The sequence below is a fragment of the Sinocyclocheilus anshuiensis genome, unplaced genomic scaffold (assembly GCF_001515605.1).
Source record: "Sinocyclocheilus anshuiensis isolate Anshui unplaced genomic scaffold, SAMN03320099.WGS_v1.1 scaffold222, whole genome shotgun sequence".
Taxonomy (NCBI): domain Eukaryota; kingdom Metazoa; phylum Chordata; class Actinopteri; order Cypriniformes; family Cyprinidae; genus Sinocyclocheilus; species Sinocyclocheilus anshuiensis.
The window spans coordinates 2,012,446-2,027,477 of NW_015542408.1; the positions used below are offsets into that span (position 1 = coordinate 2,012,446).

The 15,032-nt window shown below is 38.5% G+C and overlaps 1 protein-coding gene across 2 annotated transcripts in view; it reads right to left on the minus strand.

Annotated features, from left to right (window-relative positions):
- The window catches only part of LOC107693153 (ral GTPase-activating protein subunit alpha-1-like), a 67,230-nt gene continuing 52,198 nt past the window's right edge, over positions 1-15,032 (minus strand). The window contains exons 39-40 of one of the 2 annotated variants that reach the window (XM_016492429.1): positions 1,875-1,999; positions 1-824 (exon numbers count right to left, since the gene is read on the minus strand). In XM_016492429.1, coding sequence (XP_016347915.1) covers positions 796-824; positions 1,875-1,999 — 154 coding nt within the window. In that variant the 3' untranslated portion in view covers positions 1-795. The remainder of the gene's footprint in view (positions 825-1,874; positions 2,000-15,032) is intronic. The other variant, XM_016492430.1, reaches the window with a different exon arrangement.

Sequence of the window (15,032 nt, forward strand, 5' to 3'; positions counted from 1 at the left end):
ATCAATTTTAGCAATTAAACAATGTGTCCTTTATGAATAAAATTAATTAAAAAAATTATACAGACATGTTGTAAAGGCAATCATTTAAACTGGATGTTCGCATTACAGCACAGCGGTAGTAGTGTTTACTGAAAAGAACGTATTGGTAAAATAGTCGGGCACAAAAATATCAGATTAAATTATGATCTGCAGTGATTTATGTGACATAGTTAATTCCACTCCTAAGAGACTTTGCACCTTTTTCTTTGATATGTTGTGATTCAATCAAGAGTTGGTTGAAGAACTCTTTATAAGGAATCTTCAAAAACGCTTACGGAACAGGAAAAATACTTCCGGAACAAAGGCTGCTAAAAAAGTTGGCAGCTGCCACTGCTGAGCTCTATTATCCACATGAGAGCTGTTATACTGTACCATTCTGGTGACTCCATCGACATTTACACAGATACACAGACATATGTGTGATATAAAGAATAGAAGATAAGGTGAGTGAAGCTGTGAGATCATGCTGGACACACACATGAATGCTAGGAACCTAGAGAGAGGTGAAGAAGAGTGTAAATGTTGGTCAGTATTAGGGATCTTGTGTGAACATGTCATGCAACGAATGCTCCAGACTTCCCATTGAACAAAACACAGAAAACATGGAAAAAGAAGGGAACACGTTTCAGTCTAGAAAGGAATCGAACAAACAAGATGAAGCGAAAAGAGAAGGAGCTCATAACATCGTTACAAGCCAAACAAACGCAAAAGACAATCAGGCAGCCTCAGTGTACGGCATCTTTAGGAATCTTACCTTTAGATACACACAAGTGAAAGATTATGATCTGAAGAGGAAACAAAATAAACAAAAGAACAAATAACAAAAATTAAATGGGAATGAAAGAAAGAAAAGAAAAATGATCATTTGGGTTTAGAAGGTACCAGGAGCCCAACACAAAAGCCAGAATAAAAGCTTTGGGTTTGAAAAACAACTCGATTTGCATAAAATACATTACGTTTTTCAGCCCAAAAGCAAATTGTGTTGCAATGACTGAACTAAAACACAAATAAATTTGTGTATAGTCATGCATGTGAATGAAAGGCTTGAATAACGACTCTATTTGTGTATTACATTCTCAGTCAGTGATTGGGGGAAATGATCAACTAATTCTCTTGAAATTATTTTCATTTGCAATTGTTTTCTCAGAAATTTCTTCCACAAAAAGGGCTTAAGGCTACTTCTGGACTGCCTTTGCTTCAAGTTCAGCTGCCATGTTCATTTTAATGTTAGCATTCCTGTAGCTCAAATAGTAGAGCATGACACTAGCAATGCCAAGGCCATGGCTTTGATTCATGTTCAAATATTTGAGGTCAGTAAGATTTTGTTTTGTAAGAAATTGTATTCAGCAAGGATGCATTAAATTGGTCAAAAGTAACTGTAAAGACATTTATCGAATCAAATAAATGCTGTTTTTTCACTTTCTATGCATCATGGTTTCTGCAACAATATTAAGCTGCACGACTGTTATCAACAGTGATAACTCTAGTTGGTGTTTGAAATGTAATAATATATCACAATTTTAGTTTTTTTTTTACTGCATTTTTGACCAAATAAATGCAGACTTGGTGAGCATAACAGACTTCTTTCAAAAACCAAAAAATCTTAATGACACCAAACTTTTGAATGGTAGTGTTTTTGTATATCGAATGCAGTGTTGCTTCGGATAAAAGCATCTGCAAAATGCATGAAAATGTAAATGTAATGACTGGACAGAAATTACGTGTGCATGTGATTCTATAAGCCTGGAACTGAATGAAATTGTGAGTGAAGGTGAACAGTGAGTGGTGTAAAATGACAGATGAATTAAGAATCGATTCATTTAGTCAATGCCCACCTGCTTCAGAGGGAAGATGGTGGAAAGGTGCAGGGCAGAAAACACGAGCCGCGTAGTCCTCAAATGTTGTCGGTTCCAAGTGGTGCTGGACTATCGTCTCCAGATATCTCGCTCTCTCTTCGTAGCTGATAAACATACGAGTTAAAGTCAAACAAGATTGGTGCATCGATTTCATAAGCGACAAAAACACATCAATAGGGGTCAAACAGTTAGCCAGGATGCCATGGGTTAATAATTCTCCCATCATACTGTAAACCGTATTACGAAGCTGTCATTGCTTTACGTATGGTGACATTGGGTATCAATGGACATCTTACTGTCTGTGTTATTCGGTTAAGAAAAATGATGGTTTTGAGTAAATGGAAGGGATTGGATTATGTCGCTGTATGGGTTTAAAAACGGAGGGATTCTGTTAATGGGGACGATTTGATTAAGTAGACCGGTGGCATATGGTCTGTGCTGCATTCATAACTTAGTAAGCCAAGAGCACACGGTTCGGATCACAACGGATGCTGCGTCACTGGAAAAACTTGATGGAGGAGCGGTGAGAAACTGAGGTCCTGCTGGGACGAGGCAGGGGGAAGATATTCTCAGCTCTAGTTCTTTGGGTGTGTCTGCAGGTGAAGAGGAACACGTAGGAAGCGTCTCCGTTAGGAAGCGCAACACTCACGCAGATCTGTCGTTTGCCTTTTCCTGTCTCCAGCAGACCTGTTTCCTGCCGACGGGTCCCGCTGTTTGAGAGCGAACCCTAGCGCGAGTGGGTGAGAGGTTCCCACAGAGGAGAAGAGAAAGCAGCTAGAGAAAGTGTCTGTGGGTGCGACGTAATTAGACACATGCTGTACTACAACCATAAGCAGAACATGACAGAGCCGTGACAGTCTTGACAGCCGTGTTAACAGCTTAGAATAGCATTCATATGGTCTCACTGACTAAAACATTCAGTCACAATTGCTACAAATGAATTCAAGACATCAGCTGTAGCCTCCCTGTTCTGCACTTCCAAATTATTAAAACTAAAAGTGCCTCATGAACTACTAACAGATAATTCAGCAGCCACAGACTAATTTATATTCCACAAAACTTGCCAGCCAAAATACATACACAAAATCCTATATACATAAGAAATTAATCAGACTTGTATATACAACATAAAAGTAATAATATAACTACCATTCAAAAGATTCAAAAGTATGGGGTAAGTAAATTTTTTTAAAGAAATTATTACTTTTATTCAGCAAGGATGCATTAATTACATTTTAAATTAAAGACATTTATAATGTTACAAAAGATTTATGTTCCAAATAACAGCTGCTTTATTTGAAATTTCTATTAATTAAAGAATCCTAAAAAATGTATCATGGTTTCCGTTATAAGCAGCACAACCGCTTACAAAATTGATAATAAAAATAATTTTTCTTGAGCACCAAATCAATTTAGAATGATTTCTGAAGGATCACGTGACACTAAAGACTGGAGTAATGCCTCCTGAAAATTCAGGTTTGCCATCACAGGAATAACTTACATTTTAAAACATGTTTAAACAGAAAATGGCTATTTTAAAGTGTAATAAAATTTCACAACATTACTGTTCTTACTGTATTTTTGATTAAATAAATGCAACCTTGGTGAGACTGAGATAAAAAAAAAATCTACAGTAGAGTACATCTGCACAAAACAGAAGTTAAAACTTAGATGCCATTTCATGAATATGACGATGAAATATTTACATCTAAAATATTTGATCTAAAAAAATCTAAAATATATATTTTAAAAAAGTACAAATATACAAAAAGTTTTGAAGCTGGAATTGGAAAGCTGCGGCTTTTTCTTCATTTCAGGTCACTAAAATGAAGAACCTGGTTTTAGACTAAAAAGTCTAAGAGTCTTGAGAGGTCTTGGTTTTGAATTGTCTGGTATTAGTCAAGATCTGGATCTTGGGGGTTTGTTACTGGTCTGGGTCTGACTGGGACTAGTCTTGACTACGACTCGTAGATGCCTCATGTCTAGAATAAGCTGCAAAGTGGACCAGCTTTTATGCTGATAGTCCGGCTACAACTGGGCAACCATTCCAACCAGCGAGAGCAGAGCGTGAGCAGCACCACTGTGCATCTTAATAGCCCTCTCAGAGCCGCACAACATGTGGTCACCATCCTGAACCTGAGATGAGCCTTTAATGCCACCCTGTCACCAAGACAACAAATCCTCTCCGCTGTTGACTTCAGATGCTCTTTGTGTGTCACAAAGAGAGAGGTAAAGGGAAAAACAGTTCTTCTTTTTTCCCTTCTCTCTTTTTTGCACCATGTATTCACCCATATAACCCGGCATCCACTGTAATTGAATTTTTGATGGGTGGTGTTTTTTTATGACGGCTTGTTAAAAAGGAGAAAGTCCTTTTAAGAGAGTGCGTGCCGGGTTCTCGCACCCTCTCTAGCATCACATGCTAGAAGAGGAGAGGAGGATAAAAAAGAGCCTTTTGTGCATTACCAGAAACTCATTTTCCCTGTGGATGAAAGGCCTCTTCCCCCCTCTCCTTTGGAGCTTTTCATTGTCACCGCGCTGAACTCCTGGGCTCTGGAAGGAAAGAGAGAAATTGCCACTGAAGAGACAGCAAAAGTGAGCTTGTTAGCACATTAGGAGTGAAGGGCTCGTGGTGGGCTCCAGGAACAGTCCCTGGTGGTGTGTTAATTCAGCACTCCGAACATGCTGGTGCTGATAGCTTTCAAATTGATCACTCCTGCTACCCTCGATTTCATTCCCTCCCCCTCTCGAAGCCAGCGGCAGCGCTGGAGAACAGAAGCACGCCTCTGGAAAGGAGGAGAAGCTTTTTACGATGTCAAAGTAATGTCAGCCACCTTGACCCTGACAACTCCTCTATTACAAAATGGTGTTTGGCGAACACTTTTAGGTAGACGACAATGACCTCTGAGAGACATCAGAACCGCTGGCATAACAAAACAATGACGATGGTGAAAATTTAAAGAATTAGCTCCCTTTTAATTCATGATTGTGAATTTGAATTGAATTGGCCACACTCCACAGGAATTTGGAATTGGAATATGAATTGGAATGACAGAAGAGGAATTTACTGACTGTAATTCAAAGAATTAACACAGATAATTCTGGGAAATGAAGTTTCATTCCACCCTGGACCACAAAAATGTGATGAAATGTCAATAACAGTTTAAAAAATTTGGGGTCAGTAGGATTTTTTCTTTTTCTAGCAGTTTGACAGATTTACAGATTTCTATTTCAAAATAAATGAAAAACAAATTCTATTCATCAAAGAATCTTGAAAAAAACAAAAAACATTACTGTTTTCACAGAAATACACTACCAGTCAGAAGTTTTTGAACAGTAAGATTTTTAATGTTTATAAAAGAATTATCTTCTGCTTACCAAGCCTGCATTTATTTGATCCAAAATACAACAAAGCAGTAATATTGTGAAATATTTTACTATTTAAAATAACTGCTTTATATTTGAATATATTTTAAAATGTAATTTATTCCTGTGATTTCAAAGCAGAATTTTTAGCATAATTTCTCCTGTCTTCAGTGTCACATGACCCTTAAGAAATCATTGTAATATTCTGATTTGCTGCTCAAAAACATTTATTATTATTATTAGTATGTTGAAAACGGAGTAGAATTTTTTTTAGGTTTCTTTGATGAATAGAAAGTTCAGAAGAACAGCATTTATCTGAAATAGAAATCTTTTGTAACATTATAAATGTCTTTATCATCATTTTTGATCAATTTAATGCAGCCTTGCTAAATAAAAGTATTAATTTCTAAAATTTCTTTCCCAAATTCTGATCTTTGGATCTTTCCATTCATCAAAGAATCCTGAAAAAATTGTACTCAACTGCTTTAAATTTTGATAATAATAATAATAAATGTTGAACAGCAAATCAGCATATCAGAATGATTTCTGAAGGATCATGTGACACTGAAGACTGGAGTAACGATGCTGAAAATTTAGCTTTGATCACAGGAATAAATTACATTTTAAAATATATTCAAATAGAAAGCTGTTATTTTAAATAGTAAAAGTATTTCACAATATTACTGCTTTTGCTGTATTTTGGATCAAATAAATGCAGGCTTGGTGAGCAGAAGAGAATTCTTTAAAAAACATTAAAAATCTTGCTGTTCAAAACTTTAGACTGGTAGTGTATATTAAGCAGCAAAACTATTTTCAACATTAATAATATAAGAGATGTTTCTTGAGCTACAAATCAGCATACTAGAATTATTTCTGAAGGATCATGTTACATTGAGGTTGGAGTAATGATGCTGAAAATTCAGCATTGCCATCACAGAAAAATTTAAATTGCATTTCAAAATATATTAAAATATAAATGAGTTATTTACAATTGTAATAATATTTCACAATATTACTGTTTTTACTGTATTTTCCAAAAATAAAAATAAAAATGCAGCCTTGTTAAGCATAAGAGACTTAAAAAACATTACAAAAAAATCTTACTGACCCCAAACTTTTCAACATTCAAAGTTTGTAAATCTGTTTTTCTATTTAAAAGTTAGTTACATGAACTTGAATTTCAATTCATTGTAATTCCACTTTCTTTACATTCAAATTTTTTAATTTAAAGGGTTAGTTCACCCAAAAATGAAAATTAGCCCATAAATTACTCCCCCTCAATGCATCCTAGGTGTATATGACTTTCTTCTTTCAGACGAATCCAGTCGGTGTTATATAAAAATCACTTCTTTTGGACTGATGCATGCAACACCCGCTGACTGGCATTGAACAGCTTGAAAGATCAAAGACAATTTTTTATATAACTCTGACTGGATTCGTCTGAAAGAAGAAAGTCATATACACCTAGGATGCATTGAGGAGGAGTAATTTATGGGCTAATTTTCATTTTTGGTTGAACTAACCGTTTAAGTTAATTCTGCATCCAGTTTGTCCCCTCAATTAAAATCCAATTTTAAATTTCAGCTACAACATATTCATTATACTGAACTGATGCCTAAATGAATAATAAAATACAATATGAACACAAATAAAAACGGGGCATCTCAAAGGACATTTGTGCCTGGAAACATCAGTTCATCCGAGAGTTCTGGGACAATCGAATGTGTGTCACGGCCAATATCTCCACTCTCCGAGAGCAAAGCTATTCCCTGCTCTCACCTTGCAAATTAACACAGAACAGTAACTGAGGAGCCCGGTGAGAATACTGTCCCAAATTGCACACACACACACGCCTCATTTTAATTACACACATGACCAGTCATTTTCTCCACATGGTGTGCTTGTTATTATCTGTGCTGAGAATTCCTCTGTAGGACAGCATTGGCACCTTTCAAAAGAAACCCAGAACAGGATCCGCAGCCCCACAGAGAGAGCCACTGTCCGGCTGCTGAACAGCTCTCGTATCCTCACACACAACTCGGTGGGATACGCACAGAGGAGTCCGCTCACTCAAACCACAATCCGCAGGGTCTCCACGGGTGCGTTTGTCAGGACACATCTGTCAAACCCTGTGAGAAATCACTTAGCCGATTTACAGTTTCAGTCACGCTGCTTAAAGGAATAGTTCAGCCTATATGAAATTTGCTGAACATTTACTCACCCTCAGAACATCAAAGATGTAGATGAGTTTCTTTCTTTATCAGAACAGATTTGGAGAAATTAAGCATTACATCACTTGCTCACCGATGTGAATGGGTGCCGTCAGAATGAAAGTCCAAATACCTGATAAAAATATGACCATAATCCACAAGAGTTTATCAATTAGCCTCTTGTGAAGCAAAAAGCTACATGTTTGTAAGGAACAAATCCATTTAAGGCACTTTAACTTTAAACCATTACTTCCAGTCAGTCCATAATCCATAATAACGCTTCCTCCAGTTCCTCCCTGTTGTCTTCTCACATCAAAATCCACCAAAATATTTGTTTAGAATGGTTTTAGACTGTTGTTTTCAATTGTAAACTGTGCTTGATGTGGATATTTCTTTTCTGATTCAGATAAGACGACTTCCAATGAAGAATGCAATGTTATTAATAGAGGACCTGTATTTTATTGCAGATTATTAGTTTTTATCATCTAATTTTCATCTCAAGTGATGTAATGCTAAATTTCTCAAGAACCTGTTCCAATGAAGAAACAAACTCATCTACATCTTGGAAGGCCTGAGAATGAGTAATTTTTCAGCAAATTGTAATTTTTATGTGAACTATTCCTTTAAATGGAGTGTTTCCAAGTCTACACTTCAAACTAACTTTTGCTGTTAAGATCTGCCATCGATTAAGAAATCTAATCAGATCTACCCACTTGTACACACTGAAAAATTCTGCAGTAAATATTAAAATGCTGATCAAACCAACTTAGAAAATAAACCTTAAAAATGAAGATATGAGCAGCCAAAATCCACCAATACAAATTCATCCGCACCAATGCTGGAGAGGCAGAGAGAAAGAGAACGAGATCAGAAAAGTGTCAGAGAAAAACATCACACAAATAATCAAATTTGAGGAGTTTTACAGAGTATAATTACAGAAATCTATGTGTGCCCTGAAGTGCAGGCTAATCAGTTTATTTGTCCATCTGATGCCTGCTGATATCGTGGCCCTAACAGTGATTTTATTAGCGAGGCACGGTGCTGCGGCTGGCTGCCATATCCCCGTCATTACGGCCAATGTCTCCGCGTGGCACAAGCAGATGAGAGGAGAGATAGCCCAGGCTAATGCACCGTTGCCTGGGGCTCCGAGACACTGATCTGGGCCCGGGCTCCAGCATCACAGCCTCTCCTATTAATCTCCGCTGAAACCAAATTGAAGGGCTCGTGAAATACAGCCCCGAGAGCGGCCGGCCCGATTTATCGCCCTGCGTCCTGTCCCCACGCCCCAGGGGGAAAGTGATGTGCGTGCTGCCGTTGCAAATGCAACATTTATTTAACATTCACGACGTGCAAGTCAGCGCTAATGCTATCAGAGAGGGCTGCGTGTATGCCGAGCTACACGTACGTGGCGGGCCTGATTAGTAGGAATGAGTGAAGGTGGGCTTGCCATTTGCCTCCTGTGCATGTCTTTTTTAAACAGTAACCTGATTTTGTGGTTTTACTGAGAGTGGAGATTTTTCACCACGGCTTTCAAATGCCATGGCTATTAATTCTTTAAATCACATTTAGCTTCGCAGAAACAGTCAAGGTCTAAATTTGCACAAGGAGTGTTTATCTTCTAACATGTTTCAGCAGGTTCTGATGCGCCGCTGGACAAACTTGCAACATTTAAATAAAATAATACATTATTATCCAATTCTGTGGATTATCTTCACAGCTCTACCAGTCAAAACAATATCAGATGATATCAGATATTTTTATTACTTTTTTCTTTTTATTTGGGCCCTTATTCATGTAGAATTAGGCAATTCTAGACACTTCTAGAATATTCCACCCTCCCTAAAAATTTGACTGATTATGTAATTTCTCTTACTACGAACAAAGGCTGCAGGAATGTTCTGGGGTAGTTCATACTGGATTCACCCCTTACAAGTCATTAAAAAGGTAAAGTAAAACTTACATAAAACTAATAAAAATTCATAGAACTAATTAGGAAATACATGCAAAAAGATGTTTTTTAAGTCAAACTTTCAAAGACAGACAGACACAGACAGACAGACAGGCAGATAGATAGATAGATAGATAGATAGAACGACAGAATGACAATAGAATAAATGAAAGACACAGACAATATATAGACGATAGACAGAAAGACATACAGATAAGACAGAAAGACAGGGAGACAGAACAACAGATATAATGGTAGAACGAATGACAGAGCGACAGATAAAATGAGATAGAATGACAGACAGATAAAATGAGATAGAATGACAGACAGACAGAATGATAGACAGAACAACAGAATGTTAGAATGACAGACAGAACGATAGAACAATAGATAGATTCAGAAGTCATTAAAAAAGTAAAGTAAAACTTTCATAAAACTAATAAAAATTCATAGAACTAATTTGGAAATACATGCAAAAAGCTGTTTTTGAGACAAACTTTCAAAGATAGACAGATAGACAGACAGAGACAGACATGCGTCTCTGCTACACTAACCACAAACTTCATGAGAAGCTAGATAGATAGATAGATAGATAGATAGAACGACAGAATGACAATAGAATAAATGAAAGACAGACAGACAATATATAGACGATAGACAGAAAGACATACAGATAAGACAGAAAGACAGGGAGACAGAACAACAGATATAATGGTAGAACGAATGACAGAGCGACAGATAAAATGAGATAGAATGACAGACAGATAAAATGAGATAGAATGACAGACAGACAGAATGATAGACAGAACAACAGAATGTTAGAATGACAGACAGAACGATAGAACAATAGATAAGATTCAGAAGTCATTAAAAAAGTAAAGTAAAACTTTCATAAAACTAATAAAAATTCATAGAACTAATTTGGAAATACATGCAAAAAGCTGTTTTTGAGACAAACTTTCAAAGATAGACAGATAGACAGACAGAGACAGACATGCGTCTCTGCTACACTAACCACAAACTTCATGAGAAGCCTGCAGCGCATCCTAAACACTTCGTAAGAGTCAGACCCACATTTCCCATCGCCATGCACCCCCAGGGAGCTTGTTGTTTACCAATCTATCCCGAGCCGGAGGGGGCTACACAACAACATTTTCTTTTCTGTTAACACACCCTGCACCTCACTCATTCACACACGGCCTGTGTTTGACTGACTGGAAAGTCTGGGGATGAAGCTGTCGGTGCTAACAGGTCAAAACAGGAGAGAAGTTAGGAGGAGTGGCTGGCTCAGTGATTGATTGACATATTAATGCCACTGATGTGAACTGTGCTGGAAAAAAACAACTTTTGCAGTTACAATAATGACTAATGCACAAAATAAAGACATAGACAGACAGAAAGAGAAAGAAAATGGCAAAAGCAATTAAGCACTGACCCCACCATTACCCAAAACCCCCCCTTAATCTGTTCTACCCCCTTTTTCGCACTGATGGGACAATTAGTGAATAGTGCAACCTTCCATCCCCCTTCACACACACACACACACACCAGCAGACCACGTTGTTACTGGGACACAATAGGGCCCATTGTGAGAGCTGGCAGTGTGGGGCAGCGCTGCCCGTTAGGCGTTTGGCTGTGGCTACGTCGTGTGTGTGTGTGTGCACTCGCGGGCCGCTCAAGCATGGGGACAAAAGGGGAAGCGCTGGCCTGCTGCTTCCATCAGCTCGGTTGCCTTTGGAAAAGCCAGAGTCAGAAGGAAGGAGGCTATGACCCAAAGCTCTTCCACTCTCTCCGCTATCACACCCTGCCATATGCTGACCCCAGCAGCCCGGCACTTATCGCTGCCAATCAGCAGCCAGCGGGCCTGCCCCCGCTGTCACGCCAGAGCTGGAACGGTCCCACACACACCACTGGACTGGCACGGCCAATTGGGAAGCCGCTTAGCATGTCCCCTCCTCTCCCCCTGCGTCCCAATCGACCACTGACAGATGGAAGATGGCCGTGACTCTTAGACTTACGTGTTTTTTTTTTCCTTGCAGAGTCCAAGCCAACAACACCCAATCTCCCCCCAGCCAACTCGCAGCCGCGAGCCAGGCGGATCAGATAATGTGGGTTTCTCTTGCCGTGCAATCAGGGCTTGAAGGACCAGATCTAGATCCACTTCATTCCAGGATGCGTTACAAGAAGACTAGCAGCTGTAGCGATCCAGTAGCCTGGGGGTGAGACAGGTCAACTAGCTCTAATCGAAGTGGGGTGTTTAAAACACACACACACTTCCACATATGGCAGCCCAGAACATTTTATCACTCAGACCCAACATGGTGCCCTCAGAGACTAAGGCTGCTTGGAAGGCCCCGAGCTCGGGCTCTTTTTCCACACATGGCCCTTTGGATTACTCCTGTGCTATCTGTGGTTTAACCCTGTTATTTTGTCTGCCCAGCATTCATAACACTGACCCATGCCAGCTACCTGCAGTTTTTTTTCCCCTTTCCCTCCAACAGATATTAAGAGCAAAGAGGCGCCTTTCTCTCCATTCCAGGCCCTAATTTCACAGTCATGCCGAATGAGGGATCAGTGCGTGGGGAGGCAGATGGACGCAGCCCGGGGCCAAGAGAAGGAACTGGAACTTAGAGTCAGGCACAAGAGAGGTTGAGGCGTGTTGGCTTACAGAATGAGAAAAGAGAAGAGATGAAGAGGGGAAAAAAAGTGAGAACAGCGAATTAAAAAGTTTATAAAGTTTCAGGGCAAAAATTAGGGAAAAAAGATGTTTTGACTGCTTGAAAAAGGCATACTGCAGACTTTTTATAAAAGGTCTGCCTTTCTTAAATCTAGATAATTTACCTCACAACACATGTCTCTGCTGAGCTAAAGAGGGGCTACTGTGATCATGCGTCAGCTGGTGCATCATTTGAACATTTCTTAATGAGGACCTCTTTAGCAAGAACAGCACCTGACATTTGCATCCAGACCAAATCTAATTTTGTTTTTCTGTGAAACTAAAGGTGGTAAACTGAGGCTCGGCGTGCAACGCAATTCAGGTGGAAGAAAATGAGTATGATTATACGGATGGAAAAAGACTTGAAAGCCAATGTATTCTTTCCAAGTGTACTTATTTGAACTACTTCCACTTCTTTCAAATTACACAAATCAACTGAGACAGTGTGACTGCAACCAGTGCAGTCCAATTCATCCAATCATTGATTCTTATGATTCAATTCTTTAAGTGAATCAAAAGCATACAGAATGACCATTGTAGCCTAAATCCCAAAACAAAATATTTTATTGATCCGGTTCTTTTAGTGACTTAAATAACATACATTGTATTATACGACCAGTGTAAAGTGAATCCCCAAATGAATGACTCTTATGTGTTGGTTCTTTTAGTGAACCAAAAACAGACATGTAGCCTAAATCCAAAACGATAGACTCTTATGAGTCGGTTCTTCTAATTAAACATACAGCATGAACAATATAGCATATTTAACGAACAAATGAGTCTTAGGAGCTGGTTTTATTAGTGATTCAAAAACACAGTGTAACCAGCATAGCCTGAATCCTGAAATGAACCACTCTTATAAGATGGTTCTTTTAGTGAATCAAAAACATACAGAACTGGCAAAGCAGCACAATTCATGAGCAAATAACACCTATGAACCGGTTCATTTGTTGAATCAAAAACAAAAAACAAAAAACAAAAAAAACAGCACAATTAGTTAATAATTTTTTTTAACTAAACCAAAAAAAGTGTGACCAATGTAACTCGATTCCCAACAGAAACTAAATAATAATGTAATTTATGTGTGTTACTGCATTAGCAGTAGAAAACCTTTCATAAGTAAGCAATTCTAAGAAAAAATTAATTACTACAATATACTCAAATGAATCAGAATTTAACCAAAGTGAATCAAATTTGAGAGCTTGTGAATTGGAATTGAATCAATTTTGGAAAACTATCGATACCCAACCCTAAAATTCTAGATATCTCATAATTTATGACCTTACGATGAGGGTGAGTGGAACGAATTTGATGATGGCTCATGACTAGTTCCTTATGGGGACTGAACCAGCAACTTTACCAGCTCTGCACTTTAACTACTACACCACACCTCCCGTTAGTGATTGATTCAGAGATACGAGGATGCTAGAGGGACAATTAGGCTACATCACTTTCTCTCTCTCGGCAATGACTGCATGTGGCGGCACCATCAACAGGTAAGCAGGAGATACTGTGACTTCCTTCCTTACATCCCTGGGGTCCTCTCAGTCTCACGGCCCGTATTCATTGTAGGAGAGCAGCTCGTCTGGCACATAGATCTTCTAATCACTACTAGCCTGCCATCCATCCCTCACAGTCATCAATTATTGAAACAACAGAATGAAAAGAAGGTGCGAGGGCGCTCAAAGAAAGAGAAAAAAAGAGGGAGGGATAGTTTCAAAATAAAGGGAATCAGACTGAAAGAAAAACAGACCGAGAGAGAAAAGAGAAAGACGGAGAGAGAGAAAAGGTTTGGAGAGACATCCGTCGATAATGACAGATTACTGTAATTCAGGCTGTCAGGAGCATCGACCTGTGCGGCTCACGCCAATCAATAGCTCAGTCCACTATCGAGCTCCGCGCAGGCACACAGATGGGCGAGATTGCTGCGAGCGAAAGACTCAAGCTGAGCCAAACAATCTCTCTGGCTTGGAGGACATGGCAGATGAGAATCGCTTTCCCCCCCTTTTCTCTCTCTCTTTTTCTCCCCTCCTCTCCGACTTCGCTTTGTTTTCTGGAAGTAGCATCTCTTTGAGAAGAAAAGAGCGCTCTTAAAGAAAGGTTAAAGGTCTTTGGTGCCAACGAGACAAGAGAGGCTGGATTTGGACTTGGAAATGTTCGGATACTGAACATTATCTAAAGCATACAGTGGCTGTAATTAGTTAGCAATAACTGTTTATGGACAAAACAAAGCAGACTGTCAAAGTAAAAGAAACTAGATTTTTATAGTGGCACTTGACCATGCAAAAATGATGATGGGTGGTCGGTTGCTAACAAGTTCAAATCCAGGCTGCTTGTCTCATTCTGACCAAAGGCCTTCTTTCTTAAAAATTGCTTTTTTCTTATCAAAATGATGATCCTTTAAGAGTCAAAAGAGCCAACCATCAATAATATTCTGGTCTATAGATATGGCTCAGGTTCATCCTTCAATGTAAAACTATGGGATTTTTCCCACTCTAGCCAGTCCAATCACTTAAAGCAATAGCTAAAGTTTAATACTAAAGGTCCAAATCACTAACCCTAAAACATACTACAAACACTAAAACACACTAACAACCTCGGTAAGCACCACTAATTATTAGAGCTGTCAATTCATTAGATTTAGAAATTGCAATTAATCTCATAATATAATGCAGTGTTAAAAAGGATCAGAATTAGATGAGAAATTAAATCAAAATAGGAACCACAGATTCCCAAAACAATAATACGTAATAAACATTATTGTTCAAAAGTTTGGGGTCAGTAAAATGTTTTTTTTTTTTAATACGTTTGTTCAGCAAGGATGCATTAACTTAATCAAAATTGACAGTAAAGAAATGTATATTGTGCTATTTTAAATATATATATATTATTTTTTTTTA